The sequence below is a fragment of the Neofelis nebulosa genome, chromosome 4, assembly GCF_028018385.1.
Source record: "Neofelis nebulosa isolate mNeoNeb1 chromosome 4, mNeoNeb1.pri, whole genome shotgun sequence".
Taxonomy (NCBI): Eukaryota; Metazoa; Chordata; class Mammalia; order Carnivora; family Felidae; genus Neofelis; species Neofelis nebulosa.
The window spans coordinates 140,005,248-140,032,659 of record NC_080785.1 but is presented as its reverse complement, the minus strand read 5'-3'; the positions used below and the strand labels follow the sequence as shown (position 1 = coordinate 140,032,659).

General features: G+C 41.3%; 1 protein-coding gene across 19 annotated transcripts in view; it reads right to left on the bottom strand.

Annotated features, from left to right (window-relative positions):
- The window catches only part of CADPS (calcium dependent secretion activator), a 479,125-nt gene that overhangs the window by 69,832 nt on the left and 381,881 nt on the right, over positions 1–27,412 (bottom strand). For 8 of the 19 annotated variants that reach the window (XM_058726302.1, XM_058726304.1, XM_058726305.1 and 5 more), the window contains 7 exons: positions 26,162–26,303; positions 17,762–17,908; positions 14,216–14,371; positions 10,255–10,402; positions 3,554–3,568; positions 2,612–2,686; positions 1,636–1,719 (listed from right to left, as the gene is read on the bottom strand). In XM_058726302.1, the coding sequence (XP_058582285.1) occupies positions 1,636–1,719; positions 2,612–2,686; positions 3,554–3,568; positions 10,255–10,402; positions 14,216–14,371; positions 17,762–17,908; positions 26,162–26,303 (767 nt within the window). The remainder of the gene's footprint in view (positions 1–1,635; positions 1,720–2,611; positions 2,687–3,553; positions 3,569–10,254; positions 10,403–14,215; positions 14,372–17,761; positions 17,909–26,161; positions 26,304–27,412) is intronic. The other 11 variants (XM_058726310.1, XM_058726311.1, XM_058726316.1 and 8 more) reach the window with 3 other exon arrangements.

The window sequence follows — 27,412 nt, the reverse complement described above, 5'->3', positions numbered from 1 at the left end:
CGCGAGATCGTGACCTGGCTGAAGTCGGACGCTCAACCGACTGCGCCACCCAGGCGCCCCTCTAGAATTGTTTTAAATGTCTTCTGTCTACCTGTCCCTTAATTCCCAGAAAATCTAATGCGCGGGAAATACCAATGTAAGGCATATTTAGGAAGAACTTGTGTGCATGTTTGTTTCCACTGTATAATAATCATGTTTTATCATCTTTTATTAAAAGTAGCCCCCATTTGTTGAGAACTTACTTCATGCTAGGACTATGCTAGACTCTTCACTTACATTATTATCTCCCCAACAGCTCATCCCAGCAGATGTTATCCACTCCTCACTCTCATACCTCATGGTAGTTGGCCATAATTAACACACATATGCCAACACCAAAACCAAAATTACATAATAGTGCCCCTCCCCAAGGCCAAAAGCAAACCCAAAGCACAACTGAGACTCGGAGAGGATGAGACAGCTACTCAAGATCACATAGCTGGTTAATCCTGGCAACAGGGTTTGAAGCCGATTCTGCCAGATCCCAAAGATGATGATGATATGCTACCTCCTACCCCGTGCTGGGCCTCGTCTTGGCATTCAATGCCTTTCTAGGAGATTCTTCATACATTAATGCTGTTTTAAAGATGCAGGGATAGTAGGTCTTAAATTGATTGCCTTTCTTATGTCAGAGGAAAACAGCTGGCCTCAGAGCGAGCAAAAACCCAGCTATCAGAAACGTCAAGAAAAGATACAGTTGTCATCGCCACCGAGCACAGAAGGTGGGAGAACAAGGCCCCCAAAGCAGCCCCTTTACGGTGACCATCTCCATTGGTCATTGACCTGCAGAGAAGGAGGCTGGCTTCCGCCCACAGCCAAACTCACTTCTATGCCCATGCCCGATCCTGGCGCAGAATTAGAGCCCCTCACAATCTGTATGGACCCAGTCATGTGCTTCAGAGGTTGGGAACCTCTGGAGGTTGGGAACACTCCAGTGTTCCCAAGCCCGGGCAGGTACACAAATGAGCGAAACAGCCAGGTGCTACAGGAAATTGGCAAACAACTGTCTGGTCAATGGGGCCCGCGGTGGCCAGCAGACCACTGGTCTGAGATGCTCAGAGCTGTTAAGTGTCCCTTTTACAAAGAAAGCCTGGAAGATGGACATCGCTGTGAATCCTCCCGCGTTGTAAATATAGGCAACTAATTCAGTTAGGAAAAGTGTACCTGACCCGGTGAGGACCAAATAAGACGTATTCGAAAGCTCTGTCTGACCTGTAGGTCTCTATTTGCAACGTTTAAATTTTACAGACGGGCAAGTGGTGACCCAGAAACATTAAGTGATTTTCCTGAGATAACTAACTCGGGCTCGGGCCGGCAACTCTCTTTTGGATGTATACATATGGAGACGTATGTGTATGTGTGTGTACATGCATATACATACATACATATTGTGCATTCTCAAGTGAAAGAAATGATTTTGGATTACCTGCAGTTATGAAAGGATCCTGCTTATTGTCATGTTATATTGGTAGCTGACCTTAATTCACATGCACACACAAACCGACACCAAAATGACACATTGACACCCCTCCCCTAAACCAAAACCCAAACCCACACTAAAACAAAAACCAGGCAAGGAAGAAGCTCTTTACTTACGGTAAATGACAAAAAAGAAGAAAACAAAGTCCCTTCGTCATATCTGGATAATTTTGCCAGTACTCCTTCCAAGATAGTAACGAACTAGTAAAACAGCAAAAAAAAATAGATATATATATATATTATTTCAAACTCTAACTGTTCACACTAAGGAGCAACATTCCCAACCAGCCAGAGACTAGCAATGACCTCACTTGCTTTTGCGTTCTAAAATATTATTTGATTCCCGCTTTTGGGGAGAGGAATAGATTGCTTTCACAGAGAAATATTTGACTTATCCGGCTTTCTCTTCATTATTATGTGATTGCAAATACAGAGTGTTACAGAAGTACAAAGTGACAAAATATTATTGAGTTGCATACAGCATGCGATAATATTAAATGCACTTTTCAAAATCCAAAACTGCGCAAAGCAGTTTTTACGTTACATATTAGCACTACATTTAATCCAATCTATTTTTATTTGTATTTTATCAGTAATTTGGGGGAAACAGAAGTTTAGCACTGGCAAATATAAATGTCTTCCCATTCAGCATTACTTAGTTAAAATTCTATAATTCATGAGGGTGACTGAAATAGCTTTATCTGACTTTTATGTTTTATTATGACTCTCACTGCATGAGAAACGAGGGAAAAGGGGGTTTTCAGGATGGCAGAATTCCTTATTACCGTTTAACTTTCTGTATTTAAAATCTAACTTTGTCAGCGCTGCAAAACAAAACAAACACTTTTCCTATAACCTAGTCGGGGGACAATTTCTTATTAAGTTAACACACACCACTTCATCAATTCATCTTCACGCGGCTTGCAATCATCAGAAAAAATCATTCTGACTTGAGCCTGGGTGATGTACGATCTTGTTTCCTGAGAAACACAAGTATCCAGCTGAACTTTTTAACGTGTTACATTTTAATGGGAATGCAGATCTAACAAAGCAATGTTCGCAATGAAACATTTCACCTGAAGCTGAAGGTTACCTTTGCAACCAAGAGTGTTATCATTTCTTTAACAGCTTCTTCAATTAGTTCATCTATTTTTGAATGGTATTGATGCTGAGGAACACAGAAAGACAAATATTAGCATGTTTGGGAGGTGAGGGCATTGCATCCGTCGGTAATTTTTAGACAACACAATTTATAAAGCAAGCCTGGCCCGTAGACCCAGTTCATTTCCATAGCCCCAGACGCAGCCGTAAGATTCTGACTCCAGGTCTTTGATGAAGAGAGATCTGAAGCTCTTAAAAAAAATTACCAGCCACATGGTTGCTCACCCAAGGCTTTGGATGGCTTTGATATGTGTACATATCAAATGTAATGTGTACAATTACAGACAGCACGCATAGAATGGCTTCATGGCCTATAAGATAGCACAACAATTTAATACAGGGGATGAAAAGTTATCTTTGGAAAACCGCCGGGGGATGTGACTCAGAATTTGACCAAGACACTGTGATGGATTTTGCAAAAACTGTTCTAAAACCCTCTGATACTTGGGGTTAACGCCTCAGAGCCCACTGGTTCTCTAAATATTGACTCAGTGTGGAGGCAATGTTTTTTGTTTTGTTTTTTGTTTGTTTGGTTTTTTTTTTCTGAGCCCTTGTGACAGCCACTCATTTTCTCCATTCATGGATACAGAGATCCAGGTTTAGAGCCTCTGCTAAGACTCCTGTTAAGTTTTTCAATTTCTCTAACGGCCGCTGTCGATTAAATTTAAATAGTAATGTGAAAACAAACCCCCACACAAACAAAAATCTGCTGTAAATGCCAGGAAAAAAGGAAAAGCGATTTCAACAGAAAATACTGTATGCCAGTTCCTTGACATTTATTAGATCATTTTAGTATCCATTCGAATTATTCCATATTCCTTAATAAAAAATAACAATGCAAAGCACTGCTATTTGGAAAGGAAAATGCACTTACCCACTCTTTAGCAAACTTTCAGAAGGATGATTAATTAGGAATAGAAAAAAAAAAAGGAACAGTGCAAATAAAGATTAGGACAAAAGGACACATGAGAAAATGAAAATTAAGCAAACCATTCAAAAAGCTATGAAAACATACAGAAATAATAAGCCACGGGAACGTGGTTTGATATTCTGATAACTGGCAATCAGAATTAATGAAAGTGAGTGAAGGGATATGAATTCAGTTAGTTCATTAAAAGTCACAGGGGAATTTTGTTTGTAATTGGAAGACCTAGATAAAGTCCCAGTGCAAAGTTGGGAAATCACGTAGCCTAAGAAAATGTAGTTCAGTTTCCTCATCTGTAAAAGAACAGATTAATACCACTAACTGGTCGCAGCCCATGTGGGGGGTAAAAGGAGAATCAAGTACGGACACTGATCTTGGAAAGAGAATGAAGCAAACCCTGTTTAAAGATATTTAGCAGGTCTGTTCTTTTATTTATTATTTATTATTATTATTTAAAAGACATTTCCTGGCAGTTCTGCTCTCAGATTCAGAGATCTATTTTTTTAATGTTTATTTATTTGTGTGTGTGTGTGTGTGTGTGTGTGTGTGTGTGAGAGAGAGAGAGAGGGAGAGAGAGAGAGAGAGCATGAACAGGAGAGTGGCAGATACGGAGAGGAAGACACAGAATCAGAAACAGGCTCCAGGCTCTGTGCTGATAGCACAGAGTCCGACTCGGGGCTTGAACTCGGGACAGTGAGATCATGACCTGGGCTGAAGTCAGATGCTCAACGGACAGAGCCACCAAGGTGCCCCTCAGAGATCTATTTTGAAGGTCAAGTGAGGGTCTAAGCTGTGAAAACATGCCCTATGATTGCAACTCCAATACTATTTGTTCAATTTCATAAAGTAGAGGCCAAGGGTAGGGAGATATGGTCCTTATTGCTCAACTCTCTCATTTTCATTCCCTTTCAGTTGATTAGAGGAAAAACAATAAAGCAAAAAGGGTCCATGTTGCACAGCCCTGATGAAATCAGGACCCACGCTGGCTCTCCCGCTCGCTTCATGAAGGGATTTACTAGTAAGTGGCATAAACCTGAAACTGAATGCAAAAAACTATCTGCAGAATTCTGTGCTAGAAACACAAAGAAAGATGTCAGAGCAAAAGAATTCAGGAATATTGACAGGGCTCCAAATTCATTTTTAGGTCTTGAGATAAGATCCAGTATCACATGCTTACTTTCCTCCTCATGTGACTGTCTCACTCTGCTTGATTTTCTTTGGATTACTATAAGTGATCCATGTTTATTAATTATGAGATTTAACTAACTCAGAAAAGCAAGTTGTAGGCAAAATAATACAATCTGAAATATGAAGCGGGGGGCTTCTAACCCAGCAAAGAACATCACTGAGAATAGAAACGTTCTCTTGGAACACTTGGCTGACATGGTGAGCAGAGACCATGTACCGGGAGAGATACAGGCTCATGGTCTGAGGTGTTAGTAATGCCATTTTTTTTTCTTGAAAAGCAAATACGCTTTCTCTTCACAGGTCGGGGAACCTCAAACCTTTTCATTCTGGAAGGAGTCCACACTAAAGTATATGGAGACATGGTGGGTGTTTGGAACCTCCTCTCACCTTCAATTTTTCCATGACAAACTTGCCCTGACCTCCCTGCAGAGAATTCCACTGTCTCTCCCCTTCACTCTGTACAAATACTGTTATCGTTACTCCTGTCTACGTTCCCCACCCCCCCCCCTTATGAAAAGGTTGTTTTGATAAATAAACAAAACTTAGTTTGGGAAAGATAGTCCACCAGAGTCATATCCGCTCTGCTTAACATGCACTAAAGGGCTGGATATCAAAGCAGTCCCCATTTTTATACAAGTAAGTACAAAATGCACGCATTTCTTTTTACCAAATTCTCCCCAAACTTATTGATTAACCAGCTTTTCCAGGGCAATAGTGAGCACTTCATCCTGCTCTTTCTGGGGAGATTATCTGTTCCACGCAGATGTGAAGCTCCGTGAAGGGGAATAAATACCACTGGGGCATCTTTTAATTACCATCCCCACAATAAGATTATCTTGTCACAAAGTCTCTTGAAGTCTTCATCCCAATATGGGTACAAAGAGGGATCCTTCCTATTTTTGCACTTTCCAGTTCCCTCTCCTGGCATCATTGGATTGGCTTTACCCTAGTAATAATAATAATGATAATACCCATAAGTTATATTCTGGGGCACTAGATCATGATAATACCAAGGGAACCACTAATCTTCAATGGTATGGAAAGTTTGGAGTTCACTTCTGCTTCTGATGAGCTAGGCTGCTGCAAATTCACAATCACTTTGTAAAAATCATTCCACATGACTTCCTGTACTGCACATTTTGCCTTGTCATGGAACAGATTGTGTGTATGTTGTCTTTCTGTTAAGACCATCTGACCTTGGAAATGAGATGAAAACACACTAGACCAAGTGAGAAACTATTTAATACACAATTTCCTTTCTACTGGTGCTTTGAAAATTTTAATGAAAAAATAAATATTTAAGATGGAAAAGTATGGTTAACAAATGCTTCAACAGCTGTTTTTAGATGAGACTTTACCCTAGTGATGAAATTAAGGAAGTGATCTTAAAATTGGAGGATACTGTATCACCTGGCCAAGTCACTAGTCTAAAACACTTTGAGGGAGTTGGAATCCAGGTGGAAGCAGGTATTATAACTAGATCTGGAATGTGAGCTTAATATCCCGAACTCACAAAGTGAAAACTACACAAAAACATTGAACTTTCTGTCTGTTCTCCCAATTTCCAGTCATCTTTGCCCAATCTCATTTTTATAATTCCGGTGACTTTGGAGATGAATATCCCAATCCTGCAAAGTGAGAAAAATTAAGGAGAGGCTATTTGCATGAGACTTCCCACTGAAGTTCTACTCAAGGTCACAGGCAAGGTCCCTCAGAGGAAGTATAGATATACTGAAAATGGTATCTGGCTTCGTTCACACTATTCTCGGTCATTTGGTATTCTAAGGTCAGCAGAGCCCTCTAGTCCCATGAGCTGGTCACTTAGGTGTCTCTGATTCAATTATACTAAGGAGAAATGGCATAGCAGGTCTCTCTAGAATGGTCTGGGAAACTGAGTCTTAGGATAAGAGCCAGAGACTAGAATGCAGTATTGGATGAGCCCTTAATAAAGATCATTTGGTCTTGGAGGGGGATGTGGAGGTTCAGAAAAAATAGGAAGTGTTAACCAGCCTCAGTTATTGTTTTCATAAAAAAAGAATGTTGAATTGTTTGAAAGGGATACATGATGTGTTTTCTACTTTATCAAATAGAATACTATCCCGGAAGAAGTAGGTACTGCTGTTTAACCTCAAAAATGTTACTGTTTGAGCTTATCCCAGACAACGTTCTAATCTGACATCCAGAAATTAGGGAGCTTTATCCTCAGCTTTTAGGAGCTACATATCTCTCAAAGCCTGTGGGTTGCATGCTATATCTCTCATTTGATAAATGATGACAGTTAGGTTGTAACAGTAAGGGACTTGATCAAGGTCACAGAGTTTGGCAGCTAACGTATAGCACCCATAAGATGTACTTATTAAGCCACTGGACAACTTGTTCTTCAAGAAAACCAAGACTCCAAGGTTAAGCCAAGGTCATTTTACTGTAGCACAGATGTGATTAGTGGTAATGGTAAGAACAGGGTCCCCTTGTGACAAAACCTACTTGCTATTTTTTTTATCATATATCTCTAACTGGGGTCTACTGTTAGACCTAACAAGGTCGTCATGCCCCCTGAAATGTGAAATTGTGTGAAAGTATTTTTTCCCCTGGGAATTGGTTCCATAAATTTCATCAAATTTTCAATGGAGCCTGTGACAACAACCCCTGCCCTCCAACATACACTACTGTCCCCAAGCTCCAGTTCAAAAAAAAAAAAAAAAAAAAAGGAGATAAGCTCAGAGTGACTTGGCTTATTTGGAAGGATTACTTAGCATCTGGCCAGGTATGTGGAGTTCTTTACATGTGGCCACAACTGAGTTGATCTGAAGTCATAAGAGCTGCTGAGGGAAAAGCAGTCCAGTCTAGTGCAACAACCCTTCTCATCCTGGAATGGTGTCATCCTTGTGAAACTCAGTTGAAATGGACATCTCAGGAAGCTCCAAGGGGAAAGAGATAAATGGGACTCCATCAAACTTAAAACAAAACAAAAACAAAACTACTGTGTTTTAAAGGATACTACCAAGAATGTGAAATGTGAAAATTGGCAGAACCAGAGAAAAGACTTGCAAATCCTACGTACGATAATGGTCTAGAGTCCACAATACATAAAGAACTCTAACAACTAAACAATAAAAAGAATTTAATTTTTTAAATGGGCAAAGGATTTGGACAGATATTTCTTCAAAGGAGATATACAAACGGTCAGTAGGCACATAAAAGTATGACCAACATCACTGCAAATCAAAACCACAGTGAGATACCACTGCACACACACTAGGATGGCTATAAGACAGACCACATGACCCAGGAATCTCAATTCTAGGTAGATATTCAAGACCATTGAAATCATAGGTCCACACGAAAACTTGTACATTGAATGTTCATGGCAGTGTTACTCGTAGTAGCTAAAAAGCAGAAACAACTCAAAAGTCTATTAACTGATGAATTGGTAGATATAATGTGGCATAGCCAAGTAATAAAACATTATTCAGTATAAAAAGGAACAAAGTGCTGATGCCTGCAACAACATGAGTCACACAATGTCCTACGAAAGAAACCGGTCACAAAAGGCCACATGACATTCCATTTATATGAAATGCTCAGAATAGGCAAGTCTTAGAGACACAAAGTAGAGTGGTGGTTACCCAGGGCTGGGGAGGGAGGGTTGGGCAACTATTATTAATAAGTCAGGTGTCTTTTTAGGGTAAAGGAAGAGTCCTAAAACTGATAGTTGTTATGGTTGCATAGCTTTGTGAATATACTAAAAACTATTGAATTGTATACTTTAAAAGGCTGAAATTTATGGCATGTGAATTACATCTCAATTTTCAGAAAAGGAGCTCAAGGGGAGAAAAATTCATGAGGGACAGAATTTTGGAAAGTTTGAACTCAAAGGGGTCTGAATGAACATGAGAAATCACCAAAAGCAGGGTTTTTCAAGTGGGATCCGTGAAGCCTAAGAGAATTCAGGTGGGCAGCGAAGAAATGCAGAGGTGGAAAGGAACCGGGTAGTTTGAGCATGAGGACCCTCTTCTTTGACCCCCTGCCCTCTGCTTTATCCAGAGCAGCCCTAATCTTATTTGTTTCACATGCTGGCCTTTTTGGTAAGGTTTGAAGAACCGATTCTGCAGCTCAAAATAGCCTGAAATAAATTAGAATCGGGCCATCATTTTACAGATGAGAAAACTGAAGTTCAGACAGGCTGAGTGACTTAACGAGCCTAACCCAAGCCTTCCTCAGGAGGCTGTCCTTCACGTGTGACCCCTAATCTTAACTCCTTCTTGGATCCAAGCCTCCAGACCAACGACTCTCAAACTGTGGTCTCCAGACCAGCCAGCAGCATCAGCATCACTGGGGAATTGGTTAGAAATGCAAATTCTTGGGTCACGCCCCAGACCTACCGGAAACTCTTGGGGTGAGACCCAACCATCTGGGTTTTAAGAAGCTCTCTCAATGAGTCTGATGCCCACTGAAATTTTGAGAACCACTGCATTTGCCCCCAGTGCCTAGAACATAACCCCCAAAGAAATGTCCCTCAAAAGGAAGTCAGTTGGGAGCAAAAGTTAACAGGGGTGGCTAAGGAAGCTGATTTGTGGGGAAAGAAGGTTGGAGATGATTTTGCCAGGAAGAGAATATCACCAACCCACGTTTAAAAATGGAAGGTGCCGAAAGAGAAAATAAATAACGAATAAGGAGCAAATATAATTTAGTAAGAATTCTGAGCATGTAAGGCTGGTATCCAAAGATCTGATTTAGGAGCAATTTATGCCAATTGGCAACAACATGAGAGTTGCCAGAAATGTTTCTGAATTAATTCTAAATTGGTATATGAATATCTAGCTGGCTTGAGGCCATCGGAGAAAAATGATCATGATAGTCTTTAATCAAGCCCAAGTAGCTGCTTCTTTCTCCTTTACATTTTAAATACCACTTTGGAATTGGAAACTTAGCAAGGACTAACCTTTTGGTCACAATCAGCTCAATCTAAGGAAACTGGAAAGTCTGTCGTTTCTTAAAAATTCAGAACCTGCTGGCTGGGGTTGGGGTAGCAGGGTGAAATAACATTATATATCCTGGAAGTTGCTTGATGCAAGGAAGCGAGCTCTCCTGCTGACCAGATGTTCCAAGTGATAAAATGCACTTCAAATGTGAAAATGACTTACACTCTGGCAAACAGATCTATTGGAGATACCAGCTTAATAAATAAGGTCATCCCACATCATGTGACTTAAAGGAACTTTACGGCCACTCCAACTCCAGCCAAGAATCACTTCCAAGTGACTGGCATTCTTATTAGCACGTGCCTTAGAAATTGACTTAACAAACAGATACCACACATTCATCTGTAGCTTAATCCGCAAATGTTAGAGAATATTTCTGAAACTAGCACACTGGTATAGATGGAAGGAATTTGTGAAGTTTTCTTTTACATGATCAATGGAGGGGGGAAAATGTGTATTTTTTTTTTTTTTTTTTTTTACCTCTTGGCCCATTTCCATGCTGCAAAGTTTTGTTGATTGAGCTTTGGCATCAACCATAACATTAAACATGGTGCATATTGACTGTGGGACTCGAAAATCTGTTGATCGACTGGTTTTTTGCAGCTTAACTTCAAATGCAATCCTGGTTCTATTAAAACAAAGTAGGAAAAGACCAATTCAGCATTCGTGGCGGCAGGTGGAGGAGACATTTTCTGAGAGGTCAGTGAAAAAGAAAATTGAAGGCTGTAATCAGTTTCAATCGACAATGACTTCACATGTGTTCTTTTAAAAATGACTTTCCCAACTAAGGAAGGCCTATTCACGGAGACAGCCACGTAAACCCTTCCTTTCTCGGCAGAACACGGAACACCTGTAGCTCAGGGTATTTCTGTCTATAGTTTACATGCTATGGAGAACCCTAATTGCAGGAGAATGAATGAATGAACAAAAACCCAATTATAGCATTATAGCATATGTAACTTCTCTCACATTGGCAACTGCCTACCTTGAATCACTTCATTAAAAAAACAAAAAACAAAAAAGCAGCTTCTAATCTTCAAAATCTCATGGTGGGGGAAAAATCTTAAATGACATTTGGTGTTTTTTTTTCTTTTGGTTTTGAAAGAGACTGAAGTAAAAAAAAAAATCCAATTATTATATGGCTTTAAGGACTAAAAAAATAAGATAGGTAACTTTGGGGAGGAAAGTTCAATTAGAAGGAGTGATATCAGGGGACTTCCAGTATATTTGTTTGCAATGTCTATTATTCTGCAGTATGAGTATATATTTTTTACAAGTGAAAATGGCATAATATACTTACCAACTCAATAAGTGTGTAATGGTAAAAGCTTAGAGTGACATAATTTTGACATAGGTCAAATTCTGATCCCAGCAATGTGCTTACTGCTCACAGGAAAAACCTAGTCTGCCGTGGCCAGCTGGTAATACAGGTGTGAGATTTAATCCTTGGTATCAGCATTGTAAAGGGGACCAGTTATATTGTAAAAGGTTTTAGAGAAGTGGGTCACATCATCACACGTCTTGAAAGAAAAGCGCCTGGCTAGTAAGTGGTTTTATTAAAGCTCCTTTCGTCCAATGTGTCTTTTCAGTATTGTTCACGGTCAGGTTCTGGAGATCATGCAGCCACCAGGAAAGCATTGCTTTAGGAGGTATTTGTAGCAGTTTTCTAACAGTGCATAGGAGGACCACACAGCTAGTTAGCTCGGGAAAGGATGCCAGCTTGCTAACACACCCTGAGTGCATGCAGGGAAGCCAAGTATAATTTCTAAGGTTGGAAGCCTAGTTCTTAAGAAAAAAAAAACTTAAAAAAAAAAAAAAACCTTAAAACACTCCTATATATTATATGATCATGTTAAAGATAAATGTATCTTGGCTCCTAAAGGCTCGGTGCACTGAAGTAGCTTTCTAATCATGATGATCATTTTAAGCTACGCTGAAAATACATCCTTTTCTGGTTTTGTGAAAAGGATGTCTGATGGGGACTGAGCTGGACAGGTCCCTGTGCTGATCTGAGGCCTGCATGCCAGTTCCGGCCCAATTTGAGAAGGGGAAGTGCTAAATCGCTCCCTTACAAGGAAGTCACCGGCTTCTGTTTCCACAGGAGAACTGTGCACGGCCCTGGGAGGGTGGGGCTATGCAAAGGGGGAAGCCAGAGGCAAAGTTAATGTGACTTACGGGGCTCCATAGAGCAACGTGCCAGGGACGGTGCAGTCACTGAATCTATGTGATTCTCCTTGAGGGCAGGGTTAGGGGGCAATGTGTTGGTGAAATACGGTATCTGATATAGACTACACTGCAGGCTCTGTCACGCCCATTGAATGAATGATTTAAACTTCTTAGAAACTTGGAAATGAAGAGCGCCTGATTGAAACTTTTGGATGTCGCATATTTGCATCTATGAAATCATGTCCTTATGTTGATGTCCTTCTAGAACGAGGGCCATCGATTCTGTCCCAAAGAGGAAAGAAAGCCAAAGATCTAGGCTCTACTCATGTAGATTCTATGTCTTCAAATATCCAAGGACTTTTTCGTATTTTACCCTCTGCATCTGGAGGTTGGGGGGTGATATTTGCACTTACATTTGCAGTTGTCTGCTTTTGTCTGGGGCCTTAATTGGAAGGGACATCCAGAAATTTAAGCATCCATCGCCAACGTGCAGGTGCAGTTGACTAACTTTTGTTAACGAAAGGTTACTTCACAGCTATGTACCAAACATTATGCTGGGACCCAGAGGGCCAGGAGCTCAGAGAGAATCAGATAGACTCCCTGCCTGTGAGTGCTCCACACTCCTTGGGGTGGCTGTTCCCCAGAGATTTGCAGTAAGGGTTAAGATGGAGTCACTGTCTATCTTTCACATCCACATGTCTTCCTGTGGTCTCCCTACCCTACTCCAAAGACTGGCTTCTCAGAAGGGCGCGCACATCTTTCTGTACAATCGTGGGCACAGACCGGACGTGGGTAAGTGTTCATTCTAATGTGCCGTAGCCCTGAGTACAGATCAGGAGAGAATTTTTCACCACAGGGGAACTGCCCCACAAGAAGGTTTTGGCGGAATGCTTTGGCCACACGAAAGGAGTTGCTCTTCCTAAAACCGATAGAGGCCATGTAGGAAATGGCAGAATTTGAAATTCTCAGGAAACATTTTGACCTTGGGTTTGAACAGTAGGTCTGCCTTTGGTTCTAAGAGTGCAAAGACAAGAATAAAACACAAAATATGGGTCGCCAGGACTGTAAGCTTCCAGAAGTGCCATCAAACACCTGCCCAGACTCCCCACAGCATGTGGCTCCTTTTCTCATTCTTGCTGAGATGCTCACGTGCCTAGGACCGTGCTGTTCTTTTGCCCTTGTGGTTCCCAGTTTTGATGCTATTACTTCTCTTTTCTTCCTCCAAGATATAAAACTCAGATCACTCCCAGACAAACCCAGCCCCCGTCACCCACAACTGATCCATCAGCCAAACGACACTACATCTGGGGATCTGGAGTGGCCTAGGCTGCTTGTGGTCTCTCCTTTTTGTTTTGAATGGAGGAAGAATAATGGAACAATTATGAACTGGAAAAGGAACTTGGATGTGTGTCTGGGGACAGACAGGGTGATGATAACGATGTTAAACCAGAGGAATTTCATCTCTGTGTCTGATACACAGATATAGATACTCCAGGAGGGACGGGCTGTGGTGTCTTATTCTTTGATGGTATGCCAAGAATGTAGCACGGTGCCTGGCAGATAGGAGGAGCTAAACAATTTTTGCTGAATGGATGCATATTGTTCTCGTTTTCTTCTCTTCACTTTCTCAGAACATTCTACCTGGGAGCTTCAAGTGCCGCATACTCACCTCAATCCTATATGCCGCAGCGACAAAACAGGCAATTTGTAGGAAATCAAAATGGCCCCTGATGGATATCTAGTTAGATTTGGGGCAGGACAACTAAGAGTTGGCACACAGTAAGTGCTCAGTTCGTGTATATAGACCGAATGATGTCGCTGAGGTCTTGCTCATGTTTCTTAAAAGGCATTCGATTCCCACTACCTGAACTGGATATGGCGGCTCCAGAATGACGTGTACTTCTCTTTATTTCATCTAGTTGTCCCCTCCCACATACACTTGTACCTTTAACAAATATTTATTAAGTAAATACTTTGTGTCAGATGCCGCTAGATACCAGGGATACAGAGCAGAATAAGAACACACATGCATCCTTCCCTCAGGGAGCTAAGTGAAGAAACTGGCTGCCATATTGTGTTGGGTTTGGGACAGATGTGGGGCGGGTGAACAGGAGCTAGACTTGGGTGGCCACCACTCTGGCTGACTTTGACAAGCAATCGCCTTCTCCCCTCAAAAATCCAAATTGCGGCCAATCGAATGAGTGGCTGCCTACCATTCCCTGAGTCAGAGGATAGTGGAGAGGGCATGCAGAGCCTGTCCAGCCACTAGGCTTACCTTTTGACACAAGATTCAATCATGTCACTTGCCATCAGCTTCAGCCGTTGTTCTAGGTGCTTTCCAAACTCTTCTTCGGGCCAGTGCAAGTCCCGAATGAAGGTCTGAAGGGCATCGAGTTTCCAGAACAGATCTTCTGAAGTGCCTGATCCATTACTGGCAGGATAAAAATTAGAAAACAACAGTCACCCACTGGCCTTGGGTTCTGGAAAAGCTGACACAAAGACGACTAGGCGTTAGAAGGCTTAAGGCAAACAGTGGCTTCAACATACAAAACGACGCATGTTGGCGGTGGAGGTGGGGGCAATCTCCACCGGCAGATTTTGAGTTTTACCATACATGACTTAGTCTGCTTTGTTCGGCCAATCATTCCAGACCAGTGAGAAGTCTGAGGAAAGGTGTTGCCCCACCATGACCAGGAGAACGGTGTATGGTAAAAATCAGCCTTCTTTTAATAACCACATTAACACATGTGATGATTTAGATGAAGGCCACGAACCAGAGGGAGAAGTAAGTCTCAACAGATAATAACTACATGGCAACATGCAGTTATTAAAATTCAGGGTTTCATGCATTTCCCCAGCTCCCCTCCAGAGCGGAGGTCTCTTGGAGATTGCACAAGACTTTCAGTTTTAGAAGGACAGTGCTAACAAAGTGGTGAGCGAGGACCTGCTTTCTCTTTTGAAGAGCTGGAAAGAAACTGGGGTGACTCAAATCAAGACGAGTACACCTGGATACCTTGAGTCCAAGATTCTTGTTCAGTTTGGTTATTATTCCAATTATCATCGACCAGCCTGTTGCATAGACAGCCCCAGGATGAGGTGAGGTGTTATGGGGGGAGGGGGCGATGAGCGGACACGGGATATTGGCAAAGCTTTAGGGCTCAAGACCTGAGCTCTTTTACCGTTGCACCACCTTACCCAGTCTCCTGTACAGATGGAGAAATTGGTCTTGATTCCTTTCTGTACAATGACGTGTAAGAAACTTTTACCTGGGGCATCCACGGAAAGCCTGTGTATGGGAAATGCTCCGCCTCTCACCCTCTTGCCCTTCTCTGGCTGGCTTTCTCTTTGGTAACAGTCCCGTTTGGAGCTCTGAGGGGTGGCCACCCACCCCCCCTTCCTCGCATACCACTAATGCTAACACGGTAATTTATAAAATGTCCAACACACCATGCATTACCACTTGTTCTGACATCGTCTATAGAAACAGATGAGAGTGGGTGTTTCTATTGTGACAGATGCCAGCTGCATTGAATTAATGCTTCAGAGAGAAATATAGCTAGTGCATAAACGCATACACAGCTACTGTGGGGTGGGGAGGGGGCAAACTCCCAACATGCCAAGAGGGAGCCTACGGCCTGGACCAACAGGGTAATGTTTCCAAGGACAGACCAGTCTGAGGTCAGTATGTAGATGTATCTGACACGAAGGAGCAGGTAACATGGAAACACGTCCTTAAAATGAAAGGTGGCAAAGGAGGAAACCGGAATTATGAAAAGATATAGAATCAGGCATTTCCTGGTGAGCGATTGAGGATCTACGCCTTCTACTCAGATACTGCCGTAAGCACTGTTCAAAAGTGGGGGAATGCATTGTTTCTCCGTGAAAGTTCAGCCTTCCCCCTGCCCCATCCTATGCTTGGGAAAAAGAACCCCCAACTTGGTCTAGTCTAAACCCCGTTTTGGAACTGCATGGTTGTATGTTTTAAATCATTAAGTACATATGAATGCAATAATTGGTATTTATTACAACAACATTTTGACACCCATCTGGTTTCAGAGTTTCAAAAAATTCTTCTGGGTTTTTTTTTTCTTTGAAGAGCTTATTATTAAGTTTTGACATGAGGAAAAGAATATTTTCTTTTTATTTTTAAGATAAACTGTTAATGTTAAGGCAATAGCACCAAGATTATTTTGATTGCTGAGCAGTTACCAAAATGTGTTCCCACTCATGCCTTAATTAATTGAATGGAGACCATTATCTGCTTTATTACAATGTCTTGATTCATATCTTTTCAGAAACAATGCCACGGAGCATGCACAAAAGAAGGTAAGAAAAGCTTTCAGATATTTATGTTTTAATTTTTAACAGATACTACCTAATCTAACTTTTGATAGAGTCATCTTAGCATGAATATGATTTACTTTTTGTAGAAGATTTTTTTTTTCAGGTATAAATTTTTGGAGGTCTTAGTTCATCGTTAAAAGAGAATCAGACACATTGACCATATGATTGCATTGTGAACTTGTGAACGAACATAGGTTTTTAAAAATGTTAGGCAACTCTGAAGCAGCCAAGTAGAGCGGTCATTGAACATCCAGTTTCTACCTGGATTATTGCAAAAATAAAAATGCTGAGGGCCATCTTGATAAATGTGATTTCGACATTTCAAAACATCACTGCCAGTTTCAGATCATTTTTTATTCCTTTGATACTAACACTTCCCTTTGAAAATGTGCCAATTTATTCTTTCAAGAAAAAGCTTATCTGGCCTATAATTAGCTGTGGTCTAAGAAAAGGATCAAAGGACGGTATAGAATCACTAAACTCTATTTCACTTATTAAATCATGCACATGGTTTTAATTTCTCTGAGATAGAATTTAGGGGTGTTGGATCTTCTTCTTGCAAAGGGAAAAAAAAGAGAGCCACTTGCCAAGCTAGAAGTGGCTGCATAACCTTGACCCTCTGAGCTGCTGCCTTTAAAGGGGTGGCTAGGCCTCCAAAAAAAAAAAAAAAAGACAAAAACAAAAACAACAACAACAAACCCCATGCATTCCTGGCATTTGTATGGATGAATGTAAAGAATGGTCCTATCCTCAGACCACAGATGATACAGCTACCAAAAAATTTAATTATCTGTTTTTCGACTCTTGCATTCTCAAATTTAGATAGCTTCTTGCTACCTAGATCCCAATGCTCCATATTGTATTTTGACCTTGGAAAGTATCTTTACATAACATATACATTACTAAGGCTTGATCCATTCAGAAGTTTTCATTTAGCCCTGAACATACTGTTACTATATCCTGCCATTTGCTGACACCCGAAATATGCTTTTCGGTTTAAACAGACTCTAGGAATTTTTTATTTAAAGAAAACCCCAGCTTTTAGGTAAGTGTGCTTCCCTCTTAGATTTGGATCAGGCCAGAGAGGACTGGCCAGCCCATCAGAGAGGTTTCTTGGACTATTTTTGAACGGATAACTCCCAAAGTCACGGCACTCTAATTTAAAAAAGAAAAACAACAACAACAACAACAACAAAAAACACGGGCAGAATCTTTTTGCAAAAGAATTCAGGAAGTTAAACGTAGTCCTCAAGCGTTCAGTGGGCGTAAGACAAATTGTTAGTGCTGTATATATAGCAAACGTCTTACAAACACGCTGTGTGCCAGAAATAAACAATATTGTCTCCGTATGATCAGCAAAATATGTCTAATTATCCATCTCCATCTCTGTTATATAGGATGTATAGAAATAAACAATACATATCCATGCCAAGATCACTTAAATTTAAATTAGATCTAATGTGAACTGAATACACACTCAGCATCATATATAGCAGCCATCCATGACGGTGCCGAAAAAGTAGGCATTTGTGGGATGCCTAGAGGGATGTTAACTGGTAGATTTGGTACTTTGGGAAGGTTCACATTGGGTAGGTTCACATTGGGTAGGTTACTGGTTAAACTCCTGTGGAAGAAACAGACAGAAAGAAAAAAATACCATCACAGTGACAATGCAGATGCGGCAGAAGCACATGACAGTTGTAAATAAATTGGCCAAGTTCACAGCAAGACAACAGGGGAAACGCAGGCCACACACTTCAGAAGACAGCTCACGGATGGGGCGTTGTGGTACAGCTCAGTAGTCAGAGAGAAATGACAAAAGTTAATGGGAAAAAATTAACTACAGAGTGACTTAAAAGTGTGAAAGCTCACAGACACCTATACACAATGATCACATTATAGAAATGCCTTTGTGAGGGGGCTCTGGTTCCCAAATGCACTGCCGTGAGAGTCCAGAACTTGTCTGATACTAAAAACATGAAGTGCATGGAATACTTGGCATTGGTGGGGTGGGGGCTGCTGGGGAAGTGACCGAGACCGATACAAATGGTGGCGTACTTTCCTTTTCTTACTTTTATTCGTAAATTATTTTTGAGGGAGGCACATTTCTCAAGTCAGATATTAGATCCAAGGCAGAATGGGAAATTGACCCACTTGAATGCATACTTCCCAACTGTTACTTCTGAAGACAGGTATATGTGACATGGGGTGTCCTAGTTGAAAGCAAAGACGAAGGGACTGTACCAAGAAGAAGGATTAGCTTTGAGTCACTGTACAAAACACTTAAAGAAACTTGCTCTCCCAAACTAAGTCCAATTAAAATGGAGAAATGTTTACACACCTAAAAAGACACCTAGGAAAAGAAAGTTCACCTCTAGTTCTAAATTCTTGGACCATAAGTCGATTTGAAACGTGGCCTCATGGGGCACCTGGGTGGCTCAGTTGGTTGAGCGTCTGACTCTTGATTCAGCTCAGGTCACGATCCCAAGGTCATGGGATTGAGCCCCACAGCGTGCTCCATGCTGAGCATGAAGCTGCTTGAGATTCTCTCTCTCTGCCCCTCTCCCCCACTCACTTTCTGTCTCTCTAAAACTAAAAAGAAAAATGTGGCCTCGTGGTAGAGCGGTCACACTTGGAAGTGAGATAAAAACTGGAAGAAAGAATGCAGGGGTTTGGGGGGGCACTGGGGATGTTCTGTTTCTTTGTGTGACTATTAGGGGCATGTTCAGTGTGTGAAAGTTCACCGAGCAGCGTGTTTTTCTGCAAACTGTTAAAATTAATGGAGAGTTAAAAACGTGACCTTGCATCAGCTTGTTTTTTGAACGGAGATTGATCAACTGACATGATGAAGGAGAGACGGATGACCTTACGAATAAAGAGAGAAAATAAAACAAAACAAAATCCCCAACTCAAGTCAACCGTATCTCTGTGGAGGGACTGTGGCATTTACTGCTCTTCGAGCTGGCACCGTGTGCCTCTGTAGTGGCATTTTAAGGGTGTTCCATCCAGCCAAAGTCACTGGCACGGTAGAGCCCAGCCTAACTCTGCATCTGAGAGGAGCCTTCCTGTTTAAGTGGAGTTGACAGAACTTTGGCAGAGGAGTTGAGGGTTTCTTTTTGGATCTTGCAGAAGAGCAAGTTTTGCCAAAGCAGATCTGCCCTGGGCAAGCTGTGTTTGACTAACAGAACCCTTGCAAGGGCTGGGGCTGCCTGGGGGCAAGCCTCCTGATAAGTCAGAAGTCCTGGGCCCCACAGAGAGTCAGGACATCTGCCTCCCTCTAGAAACAAGTTACTCTTTCACAAAGGCAATCCCGATGGAAAAACCTAGAATGCAAAATATCAACCTAGCGTTCTTTTCCTTAAGGGAAACAGGTTTGTCTCACAGGTTCGTCCTCTGCACTTCACGTTTTGGGAAAGTAAACTCGCTTCTTTACTTGGAATGAAAGGGTGCTCTTCTAGGAATGGTCAAGAGAAGAGTAGCTAAATATGACTATTAGGTAGAAGGAACAGTGGAACTTCTTCCTCGATGCTTCTCTGTTTAACAGGAGAATCTGCCTCTGAAGTCAGTCCCTGGTGGCTCTCAGACTTAAACACTGCCATGTAACAAAACCGTTGGCGATTTCCATTAAGACATGTGTAAGCCTACATAAGCAAATGTGATCATTAGATGATACACACACTGAATAATGATCAAGGAATTAGGAGATCTTTAGAGATGGCAGCCTGGCAAGTTAAAATGTCAATTCTAAGCAAATTAAAAGTAGCTAGAAATGAATAACATACAGATGTATGCAAAAGCAACTTAATTTAAACATATTAGCGGATGGTGGGTACACAAATTAGAAATGAGCTTTGTTTTGCATATGCAAATTTGAAAAAAATACTTATATTAATCAAAGCATATTGTATTTGTAAAATATGACATTTTGGCTGGACTACTGCACTGGACTCATAGAAACATTTCCTTCATGTGACATACTAGAATGCTCTACTTTCAAAAGACTGAAACATGCTTGATATTTCTGCATTCAGCAAAATAATATAGTGTCGTATTAATGTTACTAATATTTCACTTGGATATTAATAACTTGTATTAATAGTCAAAGAGGCAATTCCAAGCATAATATACATGAGAAAAGGGAGAATTTTCTAGTAGCACTCAGGTCAGATCAGGCTCCAGGAGCCACTGATGAGGATAACAAATTGCCCTTTAGTAACTACCTAAAAACAAGTCCATCACAGGCCTCTCTGTGAGAATCATAATGGGACATCTCTGGATACTATAAGAGGTGTGAATTGTAATCACAACAACTGATATATGTCAAAAATCAGACTCATTCTGGGGCATCTGTCTGGCTCAGTTGGATGAGTGTGCAACTCTTGATCTCAGGGTCATGGGTTTGAGCCCTGTGTTGGGTGCATTTACTAAAAAATAACCTTGAAAAAATTAGACTCATTCATTTTAGGGACTCTGCTAAAAAAAAAAAGGGTAGCTCCCATTCAGGCCAAAGGGACTGTCCCTGGATCACTGGATTAAAAAAATATCATCTGCTCTCTCTCTTTCACATGGATAAATGTCACAAATGTGCATGCCTCATTTCTATGGATGAACAACAGTAAGAGGTAGAGACATCTCTTACTTCTGGAAAAAATTCTAATCAAGACTGTGTCTCCATGCAGAGAGGATATGGTTGGGTCTTCTCTCAAAGACTTCTGGATGGGGTTAGACTTGAGATTCAGAATGCCTTCCACTTTATGAGCCATTTGTTGCATGAATCTACATAGTACATCTTGTCTTCTTTTGGTGCTCTGGACACTAACGCCTTTCTCCATGATTATCCTTAGGTCTAATCCCTGGCTTGGGGTATGGGCACTCTTTGATACCTTCCTATAGTTTAGAATGATGTTTCCCAACCTTTTATTCATTATCACCACCAGGCCCCCAACTGCCTTCCCTGTGAGAATTTCATACCACCAATGTACTGTGTATCTGTTTATGAACTGTATGTAGACCTGTGCTTTACACATATACATAACAAGAGTAAAAATTTTTTTGCCCCTCTTCCCTGCCAAGAACCAATTTTTACCAGTCTGGGAGCTATGAAGCCCCTGTTTGAAAAGTATGACCTAGAGAATAAAGTTCTAAACTTCATGGGATTTTTAGAACCTCCCAATCAACTTTCCAACCTCATAGCTTGCTTCCTTCCTAATCCATGCTGGCCAAAATCAAACATTCACCATTTCCACTTCCCCCATATTTCTGCATTTGCTTATGCTCTTTCCCAGCACTTACCCCTCTGGAAATATTACTCTCCAAGCCATTCCCTTTGTGACTCCTCAGTTGAGATTTGTTCCCCTCTATTCCATGCTTTCATCACACTTTGTTAAGCTATTTCTACATTGGTAAATATTTAAAGTAATTTTTCTTGTGTGTATGTTGCTCAGACCCAGCTAAATTGAGATCCCAGACCAGGGGATTATATCTCTCTCTCTTTCTCATCCCCACAGTTTCTCTATTGTATCCTTGTAATTTCTAGGCTGTATAGTTCCTTAATAAATGTCAGTCAATAAATATTTATTGAGCACCTATTGTGTCCCAGGCTCTGTTCTAGGTGCTAGGGAGGCGCTGGTGACCAAATGTGGATATGGGGTGAATATGGAAAATCACATTTTCCAAAATGCTTGAAAAAGTCTTGGGTATTCAAAGTCTTTGTTTTACAAAGGAGGATAGTGAGGCTCAGGAAAGTCATCTGACTTGCCCAAGGTTCAGTCTCCTCTCAGTCTAGTACTTTTGTATTTCATCCCAGGTCACCTACATGTCGCTAAGGTGCCTTTGGTCTGACAGTTCATTAAGATATTGATATCTTTGACAATCTGGAAAATGAGGTTATTTAAAAAACACCTTTCATATATACATCTCAGGCAGAGAGAGGTAGAGTGCATTCTGAGAAATGAGAAACCCAGATTTTTCAGTGTGCATATGTCAAAAATAGTGTCTAGAGCAACCATTCAGAGCCCTTTTAACCTGAAATGGGTAACCATGAAGTGTGGATTCCCTGTACCTGGAGGTGTTTAAGTGGAGATTGAGACATGATCTGTCAAGGAAAAGGTGGTGTGGAGTGGGTACATAGTAGTCCTGGGGAGCTTCGGATTACGTGCTAACTTTGCTTCCATGCCAAAGGCCACAATGACTTGACTAACAAGGAGCCAACTCTGAAGAGCTGGTAGAAAGGCTGCCCAACGTCAGTGAGAGCCAAAAGCTCATATTCAGGGCTGCAGGGAGAGTTGGGGACAACCTTCCCAGCAATGGCCCTATGACCTTTCCTAATGGACACCCATGAGGGCGCTATGGGCTCTAGCTTGAGCCTATTCTTGACAGGCTGATGGCCTTCCGCTGTGGTTATAGAAACGGTACAACAACATTTTCCACAAATGCATTGAGATGCTGATCATGACGGTTATCTGGCTTAAGGGACACAGAGATGCAGCAACCCATTCTCCCTTGCAGAGATGGAAGGCCATCTTTCTAGAGAAAAGCGGCACTAGAACTTGGCCATGTTACTCTATCAAGTAGCTTCAGTTGTATCAAGCTCAAAGGATTATATTTCTGCTTTATTTTGCAGGTCTATATTTTGAAATAAGAAAATCTGAAGAAGAAAGAATACTTCTGTTTTTAGCAAACTCAATATATCGGTAGCATTTTCTTTTCAGAGTGCTGCTTTTCTTTAATAACTTGAATGCTAGTTTCTCTTGCAGTAAGCTTTACAATGCATTTCTCATTTTACTTATAATCAGGTGCCTGTAATCACAACTTTTGAAAAATGGAAGAACAGAGCTATTTGAATATAACAATTATTTGAGGGAAAGGCTGTGTGTATGTATTGTCTGTGTGTGTATGTGTGTGTGTGTGTGTGTGTGTGCATCTGTGTTTGTGTGTAATGGAGAAACGAACACGTGGTAAGATTAGAGAAGGTTGTACAAAGTGAATCTATTTACCTAAGTCAGTTTCTTGTTCTTGAGTATGCATAATAATAATAATAATAATAATAATAATAAACATTCCAAAAACAGCATTCTTTACTTGGGAAAAAAATACGAAAAGGAAAATGAATCTCTGCTTCTTCACTAGTGGTCAGATAAGAGTTTGTACTTTCTCGGGGTGCCTGGGTGGCTCAGTCGGTTAAGCGGCTGACTTCGGCCCAGGTCATGATCTCGCGGTCCGTGAGTTTGAGCCCCGCATCGGGCTCTGTGCTGACAGCTCAGAGCCTGGAGCCTGTTTCAGATTCTGTGTCTCCCTCTCTCTGACCCTCCCCCGTTCATGCTTTGTCTCTCTCTGTCTCAAAAATAAATAAACGTTAAAAAAAAAAAAGAGTTTGTACTTTCTCTTCACATGATAGGAAGTATAGGGAGACTCATTGTTAGCACATAAAAGGAAGTCCCAAGGTCTTTTTACCCTTCATTTTGTGCCGGCCATTTCTGCAAATCTGTCATAGCACCCACGTTCTGTTTACAAATCAGCTAATAAAATGTGTGTGGTTTCAAAGAATTGTAATTTCATGTATGTTTTAGTTGGCACTTCCAAATGTGTCCATATACTCCAAAAGGCATGTACTATTTACCACGAATTGAACAGACCACAATCACGGCCGCTAACCAAGAGCACAGTTTGACCTGCAAAAAGCTACTTGAGAAGAAAAAAAAAAAAAAAACCATCTACATAAAACATTCCCAAGCTATTATTCACAACTATTCATGCTTCCCTAATGGTCAGATCTTTAAATTACTGATCCAAGAGTTCAAATTTTATTCTTTTAATCATTCAAAAGAAATCCCCAACAAAACCCTCCCTAACACGTCCATTTGTGAAAGTCATTTTGATTCTACCTTTATTTCTGACGTTATCGAGAATATTTAATGCTGTAAGAGGAATAACAGTTATCTGCTTGAAGAATTTAACAGATTATAAAATGACGTCAATGACATTCTCCCAGAGCTTCATGACAATTCTCAGATACCGGGTAGGGACATTTTAAAAAGTCAGTTTTATAGAGGAGAAGTTCAGAGAGTTTCAAAGTCTTGCCTTCTGGCTGGTAAGTGGAGGGCAAGGCCCTAACCCCAGGGCCCTTGAAGAAATAGTGACGGATACCAATCATTTCCTCCCATGTTTGGTAGTAACAGCATCCACATTTAAACCCAAGTAAGTACAAGCTATTTCAAGACCATTACTATTTTGAAAATGTGAATATTACTCATTTGAACCTTTCCCTTTTCTCAGCTGTTCTCCACAGCACAAGTGGCTTGAATATAATGAGCATTTACAAAAAAATACAGCCCCTCGTTCACGCTTGATCATTAAGGGACCCAGTTTAACTCTCCTGCGTTAGAAGTCAGCAGGGCCATATTAAGAGAAGGTTATAAACCTGAGAATAACAAGCCAAGATTTAGATTTCTTGGTACTTGCGAATGAAGAGCAACTACCTATTAACTTGCTTTCAGTAGGGTAAGTCAAGAAACTTCTCCTGTGGCTTAGACATGGGGGAGGGGGGCGGGTGATGTGTGGCTGAGAAAGCTATTTTGCACTCATTTCTTTGTCAGTTAGAGTCATGCAGTGTAATATGAAGAGGAAGAATCTTAATCCAGAAAACTGTGTAGAGACAGGGCACAAGTCAAGTCCTTGAACTTGAGGGAAATGTTTTAGATATTTGTTCTGAAGTACCTCAAAGTGTGCTGTACCTACCCCCATGATGCTCTATACTGATTGTTACTTCTCAAAGATGGAAAGGACTAGAAAGAACAAAATGCTTTTCTTAAAGAAAAGAAAAAACAAAAAGGAATCTGACAGGGCAAAATTAATACCAGGCTTTATTGGAGCTTTTCAAACCATACCAGAAAATTCTCAACACCTAGCAGCCCTCTACTTCTCTAGAAAGGGGAGCCTAAGACTGACCCTCCAGCATTCTTGAGTCACAGCCCTCCTTCTTGCTGGGGACACAGGTGGCACTGATTCTGCCAGACATTTCCAATGGGATCTAAGATTTGCTAAGCAATTGTGGAAATTGCCAAATTTACACCCTACAGGATTTCCAGTCGTTGGTCCTACAGGAGCGATGTCCCATTGACAAAATAAGAGGTCAAATACATTTAGGAAGCTCCAGGTCAAGCAGAGTTAAATAAGGGTCTGTATTACCATGCTCTCAGAGCTTTCAAATATGCTGCTGTGCTTTCTGCTTCTCCAGGAGATACAGGTGTGGGGTGGATGAGTGGGGTAGATAGACTTTCCTAAACATATCTGGCCACAGTGAAGTCTTCTCTCAAAGTGCGTCTCCAAGGCCTAGACCAGGAAATGGCAAACTGTAGCCTACAGGACAGTTTCCTGGTTTTGAAAATAAAGTTTTATGGGAACGCGGCCACACTCGTTCATTTGCCTTTTTGTCTGGTTTTGGTTTTTCACTACAAGGGTAGAGCTGAGTAGTTGTGACAGAGATTATGCCCCCTTGGAAAGCCTAAATATTCACTACCTGGCCTTTAATAGAAAGAGTTTGCTTGGCTAGACCCCTATGGAACACACTGTGGGAAACGTTAATTCCTAGGGGTATCACCACTGGAGTCAGCTACACAGTACTAACATCACAGCCAGGTTTCTATCCCTTATTTCTTGTTTATCTTGTGCAATAAAACAAAGATTTCACTTCATAAAACATTTCTCAACCTCCTTCTCCCTCCCCCACTTATGGGTGAGCATCACAGTTAGAAACATGTACAGTGTTTGCTCTCTGTCCTTGCTAACGATAAAAACCGTGACACCGTTAATCCATTTCTGTATGACTGTCCAGCCATTTGCACCCAAACTCCGATGATATCAAAAGAGGCTTCCTTACTTGACTGGTTCCCATGACTCCCGCTCAAAGCCCCTGTGAATGGATTGTGCAATTGAGGACTCCATCAAATCCACATATCTAACCACAAGTGGGGCAAACAGGTCTTGCAGGTGTTTGTGAAATTTTCCATTGCACAAATTATCTAGAACAGATAAGCAAAAGCTTGGTAAGAACCCACAGTTGGTTTATCAGCATACAATGTACATACAGAAGGGATTGTCTTCTATATTAAATATACCGTTTCTGGGGGAGGCGAAAAAGAAGCAGGGGGGAGGTAATAAAAGTATATGAATGGCACTGAAGCTCATGATTCAATCTGTGTGGGAGGAAAATGGAATTCAAAAACATTTTACCCATTTGTTTTGTTCTTCTAAAAAGGGAAAGCAATCACGCTCCTTTAAAAACACAGTGAGGGGCGCCTGGGTGGCGCAGTCGGTTAGGCGTCCGACTTCAGCCAGGTCACGATCTCGCGGTCCGTGAGTTCGAGCCCCGCGTCAGGCTCTGGGCTGATGGCTCGGAGCCTGGAGCCTGTTTCTGATTCTGTGTCTCCCTCTCTCTCTGCCCCTCCCCCGTTCATGCTCTGTCTCTCTCTGTCCCAAAAATAAATAAAAAATGTTGAAAAAAAAAATTAAAAAAAAAAACAAAAACACAGTGAGGGGCACCTGGGTGGCTCAGTCAGTTGAGCGTCCGACTTCGGCTCAGGTCATGATCTCACAGTTCGTGGGTTCGAGCCCCGCGTCTGGCTCTGTGCTGACAGCTCAGAGCCAGGAGCCTGCTTCCGATTCTGTGTCTCCCTCTCTCTCTGCCCCTCCCCCACTCACACTCTGTTTCTCTCTCCTTCAAAAATAAATAAACATTAAAAAAAAAATAAAAAAAATTAACTCTAAAAACACAGTGAAAACAATAATCGACAACTGTTTTTCAGGTTTTCCTTGCACCCACTCCCCTCCCTCCCGTGACATGCCCAGAAAGAAAGAGCATTCTGTCCCCCTCCCCTCCTTCATCACTTCTTGGAAGGAAGGTTTATTTTATGGCTATGTGTTGCTGTAAGGTACTGAAACGCTTGGGGTGTTATTTAGCTGGAAATTGTTTTTCATCTAGAAAACATCTTGCAATAAAAATTTCAAAATGTGAAGAGGTTAAGTTAATTAGCTTGTTCAAAAGCAAATAAAACACACAGGCATGGGTCCCGCTTATCACACAGCTCTTGAGTTCTCCTGCCTAGGGAAGAGAGGGCTTTCCTGTAACAAG